The 12,044-nt window shown below is 36.9% G+C and overlaps 1 protein-coding gene across 2 annotated transcripts in view; it reads right to left on the reverse strand.

The window, feature by feature from the left end:
- Positions 1 to 12,044, reverse strand: part of CENPE (centromere protein E) — a 35,153-nt gene that overhangs the window by 9,429 nt on the left and 13,680 nt on the right. Inside the window, exons 18-32 of one of the 2 annotated variants that reach the window (XM_082051618.1) lie at positions 11,852 to 11,926; positions 11,490 to 11,612; positions 10,998 to 11,132; positions 10,223 to 10,400; positions 9,613 to 9,767; positions 8,268 to 8,582; positions 7,121 to 7,432; positions 6,784 to 6,942; positions 6,149 to 6,355; positions 4,971 to 5,246; positions 4,704 to 4,862; positions 3,639 to 3,860; positions 2,391 to 2,549; positions 1,967 to 2,188; positions 819 to 956 (exon numbers count right to left, since the gene is read on the reverse strand). In XM_082051618.1, coding sequence (XP_081907744.1) covers positions 819 to 956; positions 1,967 to 2,188; positions 2,391 to 2,549; positions 3,639 to 3,860; positions 4,704 to 4,862; positions 4,971 to 5,246; positions 6,149 to 6,355; positions 6,784 to 6,942; positions 7,121 to 7,432; positions 8,268 to 8,582; positions 9,613 to 9,767; positions 10,223 to 10,400; positions 10,998 to 11,132; positions 11,490 to 11,612; positions 11,852 to 11,926 — 2,835 coding nt within the window. The remainder of the gene's footprint in view (positions 1 to 818; positions 957 to 1,966; positions 2,189 to 2,390; positions 2,550 to 3,638; positions 3,861 to 4,703; positions 4,863 to 4,970; positions 5,247 to 6,148; positions 6,356 to 6,783; positions 6,943 to 7,120; positions 7,433 to 8,267; positions 8,583 to 9,612; positions 9,768 to 10,222; positions 10,401 to 10,997; positions 11,133 to 11,489; positions 11,613 to 11,851; positions 11,927 to 12,044) is intronic. The other variant, XM_082051619.1, reaches the window with a different exon arrangement.

Genomic DNA, 12,044 nt, shown 5'->3' on the forward strand with positions numbered 1-12,044 from the left:
TGGTCTGTGTACTCAGATCAGTTGTGTCAAATACAAAACCCAGAATTGCTAATAACTCTAAAATTCACACTAACAGCAAGAGAAGTTTAAAAATAATTTCACTGTTCTAATCACTCAGAAGAAGAATGTAAAGGAAGAGGAATAGCATTGCACCCAGAGAACTGAACTCTAGTCAGCTTTGGTTTTTAGTAAAGCAGGAGGAAACAAGCAAAAAGGCAGTCAACATATGTCCATATCACAAGAAAATCAAAAGAAATGGAAGATTAGCATAAGAGATTGGCAATGAAATTGTCTTTATATGTTCTCTACTAATTAGAACACTAACATATTTGCTGATCTGAAGCAATCCTTAAATATACCCTTTGATCTACAGAACAAGGAAAAGTTTGACAGGCGGAAAATGAAGAAGTGAAAACTGGAGAAAGACCAAGCTGGCAAGAGCTAAGTGCAAGACTTTCTAAATAACAGGTACAATCTCCAAGTGTGCAAAGCACCAGGGATTCCAAACCCGCTGAGGTTCATACAGGCCAAGCAGTGCCTTTTAAAGTCTGAATAAATACATGTACAACCATGACTATTAAGCCACACATTCTAATGGAGTGACCAACCCAAGTGCTTATGAGACTGAGACAAGTTGAGGATGCTACTTATATCACTAAAGAAACCTGTACAAAATCCTTTGTCCATGTTCAGCACACACAGAAATAATTTGCTGAGAATTAAAAATGAAATAGGATTTGTCTTGAGCAAAAGTATAGCACAGTGATAAACCATCAGAAAACAACTGCAGAATAGCTACTAAAACCAAAACCCCTCACCTTGTTAGTCAGGCTGTCCTCCAAAGTCTCTGACTGTCTCTGAACCTTTAACAAGCGTTCTTCTCTTTCTTCAGCTTTGATCTTCTCATTGCTGAGGAGTTCTTGTTGCCACTTCAATTCCTTTTCAGTTTCAAGAATCTGGAGTGAAAAATAGAGTAACAAATATAGAATTCAGTTCCGAGACAGCATGTGAATCTACTCACACACCAGGCCATTCGATATTGCAGAGGAATCAAAATACTTGGCACAAAATAGCCCCTGCTTTAGTTTGAGTACAAGAAACTTCAAATTTCATCTGAAAATGTATGCTTTCACTAAGCAAAGCCTGCCAACTAGCATCCTTAATAATGTAAAGAATTAGACAAAGTATGCTGCAGACATGTTTGGATGTATTTTCTGCAATCCCTGTTTGCACAGACGAGCAACACAAAGCAGAGATGTAATTTGAGCAAGGTTCACATCAAGAACTATCTAGAAATTATTACTTAACACAATTTTATGGGTTAGACTTGTCAGTGTTGTTAAATTATCTTCCCTAATTTATTAAAGAATTAGCATCCCTTTCACTAAACATCTGAATTTGAGGTGAAGTTGAAGTTTTGACAGCAAGGCAATTGACATTCAAATGAAGGTGACCTGGAAGATATTGGTAGTGAGAGAAGATTCTCCTCCCACCGTGGATTTGAGTTAACTACAGATATTCAAAGTGATTACTAAATATCTGAACAAGGACTGCTGCTCAGTGGATACCACCCAATCCACTTGTCTTCACTGTTGTCAAGATATGCCTTATCCAGAAGAGAAATAAACGTATCACCATTTGACAGCTTTAGTTCCAAAACTTTGGAGCTCAACTATGAAACACGCTATTTCAGCAAATTCATTAAAAAATGCCTGTTAAGTGTTTTGGTAATGAAATCCGTGTATTTTCCAGCTCCTCATTTATTCATAAATAAAGCAGCCTCAGATAACGTGTTATGTATATCTTTAAATGCCATTCCACAAGAAAGAAGCTAAAGCATGCCAGTATTCTTCAGTCTGGGTATATAACATTAATACTTGTAATACACGTTTCGACACACCTTCAAGAATTAACCATCTTCCCCTACCAAGCATTTATAATTATACTTTAATCAAAGATAAAGCACCTTATCCACACTCTCCTGTAGGTTAATCTCCAGTTTGTTCTTCTCCGCTTGAACACTTTCCAGCATTTCCCAGAGCTGCTCTCTCTCCTCCGTTAACAAATGACGCTGTTCCTCCAGCTGTTGAAGTTTATCGCTTTCACTCTCCGTCTTTTCTTTTAGTTCTCTCAGCAGCTGGTGCCTTTCTTTAGTTACCAAATTTAAGTCCTCATTCAACTTGGATACCTATTAAAAATATTTTTTAAAAACTATAAAATCACACGTAACTATTAGCAAAAACTCCCGTTGCTAAATTGCATTACTATGACATCATCTATCTGTCCAATAAATCACTACAGATTACCACAGGTAAACAGTAGTTATTCTAATGAGTCTTTGAGGGCACATCCTCTACATTATTTTAAGGGTTTCGTATTACTGTACTTGCCTTTTCTTTCAGTTTGTTTATTTCTTCATTCATTTTTTCTTCCGTGTTTCGCAGTTTCTCTTCTCCATTTGCTATCACGTTCTTCTGGATAGCAGCTTGCTCTTTCTGATGCTTTAATTCTTCCTGTAGATGTTCTGTTTCTGTCAGAACCTTTAAGAACTGCAGAACAAGGTATTACATGGATGTTCACTCAGTATGATTAAGTTTTCCTTACCAGGACTTAAGAATGATAAATCGAAACATTTGAATTTCTAGTAGAGAACTATCAGTCTCTTACTTTAGAAAAAACCGGTTGTCATTCCCCAATGCCTAAGTTAAGAACTCCAAAGGAAGAGAGTCTTTAGAAACTGTCTTTATCAGTAAAAAAATACTGTGGGGTGAAGAGATTAAATAGATGACTTAAAAAAAACCCCACACAACACACCCCACCATGAAAGATACTCGTTCTTGGGGCAGCTGCCACCAGCTACATGCACAATTTGTCCAATTGTTTAGTAGCAAGATGTAATCTAAAATTAAAGATTTGATAATCCTAGTTTGCTTATTTTATTTGCTTATTTTGAAATTAGTTGGTCTATACATACTTAAAAGAGATCAGTGGTTCTACCTGAGGTTTGCTAAAATTAATATGAAAGCTTTGACTACTTAAAATAATCTGCAGAGCTTCTCTTAGGGAAAAAATACTTACCAGACTTGCTTTTAACTTCAGAAATTATCGATTTGATTTTTGTTAACTACATATCAGAATGAATTTGTCTGAAATAGTGTGCCAATACTTTTCATACAAATACTTGGAATATTAAAGTCACTAATCAGCCAAGAAATATAACATCAGGAAGGAGAAATAGGGTAGCTAATAAGTTTCTTTTCTGGGTTTAGCTTTCTCTTCATCATTCCAGAACAAGCTGAAGGGGTAGGAGAATTAAGCCCTTCGATATTGCAAACCTGGATTACCTCTGCTGTTCCGTGCTAAGCACGAAGGCACTGTAGCTGAAGGACACAGCAGGAACTTGTGGAGTGCTTGTCCAGGAGGTGGCAGAACTGTGTCTAAACCCAGAGACTCACAGTGACCAAAAGGGCAGGAAGGGGAGAGGGGGGAGCAAAAACAAGAGCCCAAAATCTAGACCAGATTAGTAAATTCAATTTTTAGGTTACTGCTGCTATGAACAAGTAAAGAGAGACTACTGAAATAATTCAGAATAGTACAACCTGCCTTTAAAACAATTATTTAAGAGACTTTATACATACTCTCTCCTTGCTTTCCTGACAGTCAGCCTCTAACTGATGTCTTTCTGCTTTACAAGTCTCCACCATTTGCTGAAGCTCATCTTTCTCCTGATTCAGTAAAGTGATTTTCTCAAGCTGCTGACGGATCTGCTCATTCACTGTTCTTTCCGTTTGTTCTTTTTCTGCCAGGAGCTTGCCAAATTCAGAAGAGACATGGGTCAGATTTTCTGTTACTTCAGTGATCTGAAAGAACAAGTAAGGACCAGTATTCGTATTTCTAATTATTTCTAGCATGGGTAGAAGTAATTTGATGGTAAGTCTGGAAAAAACCATCAACATTCTGATTTTTAAAATCCCAGTAATCATGTGCTGATTTAAGAAAAGTGTCATTGGATCATATTTCATAAGCATTATCTGTACATATGGGTTGTTATGATTGAATTATTTTACAGAAGACACCTCCATTAGTTTACTGCTACAGTAAGCAAATAGAGATGTAACGATTTTGATTAAAAGGCCAATTTCTGTACTTGTGTCTCATTGATAGACAAAAGTGAATTATGATTCATAACAATGATTCCATTGCTGTATCCACAGCAGATAGGCTTGATTCTAACAAGCGTTCATGTCTTCTAAAAGCCACAGTAGCTTCAGACATAATAAGTAGCTAAGAAATTTATAATAGTGCTGCACATTAAGCAACAAGCTGCCTTTTAGTTACTCAAGCATCTTCAGAGTTACATAGCTAAGACACATGTTACTAGAATTTTAAAAGTTTTAAGACCTGGAAGATGCATTGTGGTCAATGAGCAGTACCGATTCCAAATAATGTTCCATCATGCAGCATTAAAGGATGTTTAGTTATAAGTAAGGGTTGTAACTTGCAGATCAAACTGCATTTGATCATCTTTTCACTGCCTCTGTTTCTGTAGAATTCTTTCCAGAGGCAGTACAGGGAAAAAGGGAAAAGTTTTAATTAAATTTCATTATTACATTTACTGAGCCCTTACAAACTGAAGTCTGTAGCGGATGTGGGTTGCCAGTCCTGATAGAATTTTTTGTTTATTTGACAAAACTGCATCTGACCTTCTGCTGCAGTTCATCCCTTGTTTCCTTCAATGCTTCTTGTGCTTTTAAGATTTGATTTTCTTTCTCTAAAATACTTCCTTTCAGCTCCACAATAGTCTCCTGATGTTGTCTGAGAGAGTTTTGAGCACATCTCAGCTCCTCCTGCATCTCTGAATTCTTTGGACACAACACAGTTAAAAATACATTAAAGCTTGAATGACACTTGAAGTTAAGGCAGAAGTTTAGTAAAGCTGCTGTGCTAAAGGAATAGGACTATATTCTTACCCTGCTAATTGTCTCCTGTATAGTTGCTTTTAGCTGGTCTCTCTCATTTTGGAGATTTTCCAGTTGCATTTTAAGATGATCATCCCCTCCTTCTGTCATAGTGCTCACTTCCTCATAGTCATGCAATTTTGGAATAAAATCTGTTCTCTCCATTCTTTCAGATTCTCTTTGACATTCGTTGGCCTTCACCTCCTCCATTTCCTGCAGTTTCCTTTGTGCCTGGCTCAGCTCTTCTCTCAGAAGACATAATTCTTGCTCCATAGATTTTTCTTGAATCTGTGGTACCCATTTTATACAGAGACAGAAATCAACACATTTGGGAAGCAGCTTTAAGAGAGACATATCTGATCCTTGACAGGTGATTATGTAAGACAAACAGAACATTTTAGAGAGATTTGTGGCGTTTTTTCAGAATAAGATTTGATTGAACTTGATATGCAATTCAAGTTCCTTGAAATAAAAGGCATTTAAAGGTAAAATTTGAAGTGAGGGCTTCTGAAACAAGTTACCAGAAGTAGAACTTCATGGCCACAGTTTAAGCCTGAGGGGTAAAACATAAACCAAAAAACCCAAAACCACCCCCCCCCCCCCAAAACCAAACTAGAGACCTTACCTATATTTCTAGTCTCAATAGTAGATAATAGTGGTTAAAGGCAATTATTTCCTTGAAATTTTTCCACTCCCCCATAAATATTAAAATATATGCACATGCTTTACTTTTGTCAAAGTGTGTGTATGTGTGTATATAAAATACACATGTGAAATCAGCATGTCTAATTATGAAAATGTTGGCTGCAATGTCTCCCTTAACATACAGTGCCAGGCAAAAAAGTCAGTTCTAGCTATGCTTTGAAAAAGCAGAAACACCCTTTCCAGATAAGCAATTTTTAGCTTCAACCCCTTAATTATAGAACCACGTCTCTGGGCAGATCAACATCACCATCCTGTACCAAGTTAAAGTTCTATTTATGGGAAAAGTGTTTGTGATATCCTACTACTAGATGTCTATATACAACAATATGGGTGGGATATATTTCAAGTAAGCAATAACAGCCCTGGTGTTTAATGGTTTGCAGTCAAGCAGCAGGACCCTTATCTCCTGTTTGTTTTGCGAATTGTTTCCACACAAGCGAAAGTTTAACTAAGCATGCTGGCCATTACAGCCTTAACATAATTACCAAAGTGCCTTCCCCATCCTCTTCTTTTTTCAAATGTAAACTGCCCAGCTTATCCTGCAAAGATTTGTTCTCTTGTGTAAGAAAAGAGATTTGTTCCTTTAGCGCCTGAAGCTCATCACTTGCTCTGCAGTTATTTTGTGATTTTTCCTCAGCAAGCTGGTCTCTCTCTGACGTGATGATTTTTATTTCTTCCATCATTTGTGATATCTATAAAAAAAATGTGCAAAACTGTTAATACTTCCATCAATACAAAACCAAAATTAAATACAAAAGTTGCTTGATTCACTCTGCTACAGTATTTTTATCATCAAACCACTGTAGCCAAACTAGAAAAACACCAGAACTGAGCCTTTGTCACCTGTTTGGTTTCAAACACTGGCCTTTTAGCAGTCTCTTCTGAAATATTGGCCAAATTTTTATCTAGAAAAAGCCTGAGAGGAAAAGACTAAATAAGAAACAGCTCTTGGATGATTTTTATGCATGTGTGGCAAACTATGCCAACTTTCTACCAAAGGCCTAGAAATTTTCTATAAGGACAAGCAGAAGACTCTAGGCAGACTAACTAGGCTTGTTGTCACAGTGTTGGAAAACACATAAAAAGCATTTTTCTTTTGAATTCTTACATAACGTTTTACCTGTGTTTTGAGTTCTTTAGTGGTTGTCTCTAGTGCCTCTTCAACACTCAGAATCCGAGATTCTTTTTCAGCAATATTTTTTTCCAACTTCTTGACAGTGTCCTGTGATTGTTTGAGAGAACTCTGTGCATCTCTCAGCTCTTCATGTGCCAAAATGTTCTTTAAAACACCAAAGAAAACATAAATATTTTGCAACATTAGCTAGCATTCCTCAATTAAAAAAAAATCCCAAACTATAAGAAGCCACTCCCCTAAATATTTCAATATCGTTTATAAGCATTCTTACACTCTTCCCCTTAACATGTATGGTCCATTTCCATAAAAGCAGAATTCCTACCATTGAAACAGTGTCTTTTATATCCTCTTTGAGTTGGTCTGCCTCAGCCTGGAGAGACTCTTCTTTTTGCTTCAAGTAATCTCTTTCTTGGGTTAGAGTTTTTATTTCCTCCTGACATTCAGTAAGCCGTTGGAGAACTGCCTGGATCTCTGAATCCTTGGCCTCCAGTCTCATCTCCATCATTTTGTCTTGTTCTTTTAATTGCTCCATTTCATTTAACTTCTGCTGAGTCTGAATCAAATCTTCTCTTACCTCAAGAAGTTGTTTGTGCTCTGCTGTCTTTTCTTCCAGTTCTTTCATTTTGCTACAGAGCTTCAATTTGTAAAGCAAAAGGCAAGACACTTCATTGTAACGTAAATCTGCAGGTGTACACATTCTCATAGAATCTTATATTAGCTTAAAAAGGGAGCGAGATGCTGCCTTTCAACAAGAGAATAGGACATTCATCATTTCACTTTAAGTCATTGCTTATATTCTTGGCACATTAAATAAGCATTTGCTTATGGAACCTTCCTGTGGTTTCTCTTTAGCAGCAAAAGTCTTACTAAAACATAACACACATGAAACTGTCACGTAGCTTAACAATTATAAAATCAGGAGTTGTCAACTCCATAGCTGGAATGACAGCCGTAAGTGGCAAAAGCCTTATAAAAAAATAGGGATCTTTACTTCCCTTCTTAAATGTGCTTTGTTTTTTTTTTAACCCCACCCTTCCTTTCTAATTGCAAATTTGTCTGGCAGTTCTGTGGTTTGAAAGATCTTCCCTTCTAAACAGACTCCGGTTCCTGATGAGGAAACTTTGTTGCTCTGACTTTGGATGGACTAATTCAGAGCGCCACATTTAAATAAAGTATTTGCATAACAAATATGTAACTTAAGAATGCCAAGAGAAAAGTCAAGTACAGAAGGAGAACACATGACCTGGAACAACATATACATGTTCATATATATGAATACAGACCGTTCAGCTGCATTACCCTGCAACCTTATACAGCTGGCATAGAATAAGTAATATCCACTCATGCTAGAGGAATTTCAATTCTAATGTTATCTATAACTTTAAAATTACTTAAGTTGTGAGGATTTTTTTAATATGATGAATGAATTCCTCATGGCTCATCTGTAAAAGGAACAAGCCAACACTGACCTCTAATTTCACTTCATCCAAAGTTGTTTTAGACTCTTGTGCTTCTTTAGATAGGGCATCTATTTGGAGCTTCATTTGTTCATTGTTTTCCGATGCAGCTACATATTTTTGCTCTAGTTCCTCGTGGAGCTGTTTAAGTGCGACGTATTCTCGCTCAGACTTTACACATTTAAGTTGAGCATCTGCTAGATCATCTTTTGATTTTGCAGTTTCTTCAGTCATGTTTTTAAGTCTAACTTCATTATCAGCTACTTCAGCAAGCAGCTTTTCTCTTTCCAATTTCAATAGGCGCAGCTCCTCGCATTTTTCAAGAATCTGCCAAAAGAAAAGCAATATTAATAGTGTCTTCTAAATCAGTATTTGCCATAGTTACATAATAAAAACATGTTCACGGGCAGATCTAGGAAATAAAGTACAGGCAAAGACACAGCACAGTACACTGGGTTTTGCTTTGTTGGGAGGGAGCAGTCTAGCAAGCAATCCTTCCAGGAGAAGCAAGACAGACAAGCCCCTTCCAAAACCTTGACAAACCTCCCCTCCAACCCTTCAGATTTTCTTTACACATTTCCTTTTCCCTATGTTTGAGCAAGGACAGGACTGATACTGCTAGCTATAACTTCTAGATGGAATATTTAGATGTATTGATACTTTCTTCACGATATAGAGTTTATAAAGTTAACATGTAATTAAGGTTTATTAGTGGAAGTAGACCACTGGAAGGGTTTGGAACTTTTTTCAAAGCATGCATAAGTCTGTGAGATTACTTGCCCTGGATAATTTTCACTGCACATACTTAGTAGCAGGTATTTCAGGATAAATAAACCTGGAAAGTGTTTGCAAACAAACCCTTTAAAGACACATTTATGGCATCTTAGTGTAGTGAGCCCTGACCTGCCAGGAAACAGAAAAGTTGCCTTACAAGTTTTCCAGAATTTGCAAGTTAAATCTATCACTTCTCAAGCAGCATTTCTGCTAAGAGGTATTCACATTTTCTTTGCCCAAGTAGACAGAAAAATAAATCAGTTCTAGAACAGTAAACCAGTATCAAACACCATTATACATACACACAGTTATCAATGGTGACCACGGCAAACAGGCAGGCAAATGTTAACCTAGACATTCCAGATTAATTAGGCTTTGTGACTAAACATGTGATCTTAAGTTTATTCCTAGGTGCAAATATTAAATACCTGAGAAACAATAATTTAATTAGTTGTAATATCTCCAGTTATTTGATTCAAGACAACTTTTGGCATTAAAACTTCATATCCAATAGGTCTCTGTTAAAATGTTACCAGTTGAGCACAACACAAAAACACAGAAAAAAAGGTGGTGGTGTTTTTACCTCTTTCTGCTGCATCTCAACAGTGTTAGGTAGAGACTGAAATTCTGATAGCTCATTGACTTGTTTTTGTAGAAGTGCTTTCTCTTTCAAAGCTTTTTCTAGTTCTCCTTTGAAGTCAGCTGCCTGTTTTTCCAGCTCCACAAGAGAAAGCAGATCTAGAGATTTAACAAAGATTAATAAGAGTGTGAGAGAAGAAAAGCATGTTTTAAATTAAGCAGATTTCTAATATATTCTGGACGTTTTATCAGTATAATTCTAGCCAAGTATATTTTACAGTTGCCAACAATTAAAAGACAGAACTAATGGTCTGATTTTAGTCATCACTTGTCAGGTTAACATCCAGTTTATTTTAGATTCTCCCTGACAGCCTTCATTAACTTGATTATACAAAACATTATTGAACTATTTGAACTATTTGAAAACAGCTTACAGAAAGTGCTGAAACAGTTACTATGTGCCAACAGCACCATTTACTCTAGCATTTTATATTGACAGAGTATCTAAGTACTATTTTCGAGAAAACAAGAATCCAAGTCTTCGTTATCCCCCCACTGCTACGGGGAAGAGGAAGGAGAGGGGGAGAGGAAGAAAGCACCACCTGAATCAGTACCTTTTGGAACTTTCCCCTCCATCAGTGAAGTTAGCCTTGTGTTTTCTTGAAATACAAACTGCAACTCTTTCTGCAAGTCAGCTTGCATTTTTTTGTAACTGGCTTTTCCCGCTTCTATTTGGCTTTGATAGAGTTGAACATCCTTTTCCATTTGCTGGTAATTACCTAGGAGTTCATTCTTCAGGAAAACAAAACAACATGCAGTTCACACACAGAATACAAGTCTAGTTCCTTAACATTTAAACATCGCATGAGCCACATTTCTGTTGCCACTCTGTACAACTTTGGCCTTGATAAATGTGGCAGAATAAGCCACAAGTTGACTGCATTCCTGCCAGAGCCCTATAATGAAAAATACCTTACAGGTCAGGGCCATAACAGCTTCTACTATTTTTTTTCTCCTTCAAAGCTCAAACTAAGCTTTACCCCACTTCTCTGTGTTCATACCCCTTAGTCTCATTCTCTGGTGAAATTAGGTATGGAGTCTTATTTCCTAGTAACTCCCTAAAGACTGTTCACTCGCTCGCTCTCTACTGCTAAACCTAAAACTACTCACCCACTCCTGTGGAAGGAGCCTGTTTTCTTTTAATCTTGCTCCTGAAGACTGACTTTCTATTGATTCCATAATAAAAACATTACTTGGAGCATTAGTCATCATCTTTCTCCAAATACTTTACCACATCTTGTCTTTACCAATCGCCTGCGTCACTAGTCTGGGAGCCAATAGGCCCTTAACATTTTGTACAGCTAAAAATGCAGTTGAACAAGTACTTGCCATCTTCTCCTTCAGATCCAAATTTTCAGTTCTGAGAAAAGCCGATTGTTTTTTGGCATCCAAGGCTATGGCTTCACTATCTAAGAGGGATTTATTCAGCTGCTGTATTTCTTCAGTTAGCTTATCAGCATCTCCCTAAAAAAGACAGATAAATACTCAAAGAAATCCCCGAATATATAGCCATAATAAAGCACGTGTTCATGATAACATGGTTAAAATGGAAATACAGGCTCAGAAGATTTGGTAAATTTACTCTAAAAGGAACAGTACCAGGCTTGTTTGAGAGATGGGATAAAAAGCAGCATTTCCCATAGCTTTACTTCACCGGGTTACTGCTGTAGGATAATACGGTAATTAGCATTAATAAGCTTCCTAAAAAAAGCTTACCTAGTATCTGTAGGGAAGTAGATTTCAATTATACTAAGGCTATACCTAAATTTAACCCACCACCAACAAAACCACAACCACCTCTCAACTCAGCAGAAACTTTACCACTGAAAAAGATGTGTCCTTTTTTTCTGCTCCTGCTTTCTCTAATTCTTCCACACGATTCTGCAATATCTTAATTTTGTTCTCTTTCTCTTTCAGCTGTTCCAATTTGGAGCTTATTTCTGCCTAAAAGTTGAAGAAAGAGGGCAGATTCTAGTGCTCTGTTTTTTCAGGTAAAAATTTAACAACAATCTTTATACATAGTAAGCTTTACGGCTTTTAGACATATCGTCCTTACAGCTGGTAAGACAAGCCAGAGTCCAATGATGTCTAGGTCATCCTCAGCAAATATAGTATTTCAAGATAAACAAATGAAGCACATTTCATATAATTCTTACTGCACATAAATTCACAGACAGGCTCACCTCAAGCTCCTCATTGTACACTTCAGCATTTGAAACGAGATTCTTTAAGTTGGTAATTTCATGCATTAGTTGCGTCTGTGGAGCAAATCGAAGCAAAATTGCAGAGGATGTTAGAAAAGCACCCACACCGGTAGTTTTAGTTGCCAACACCATGAAAATAAGCGAAGTCTATCTTGTGTTTTCTATTAGTGGG

This window comes from Streptopelia decaocto (genome assembly GCF_964273445.1).
Source record: "Streptopelia decaocto genome assembly, chromosome: 4".
In the NCBI taxonomy this organism is placed as follows: domain Eukaryota; kingdom Metazoa; phylum Chordata; class Aves; order Columbiformes; family Columbidae; genus Streptopelia; species Streptopelia decaocto.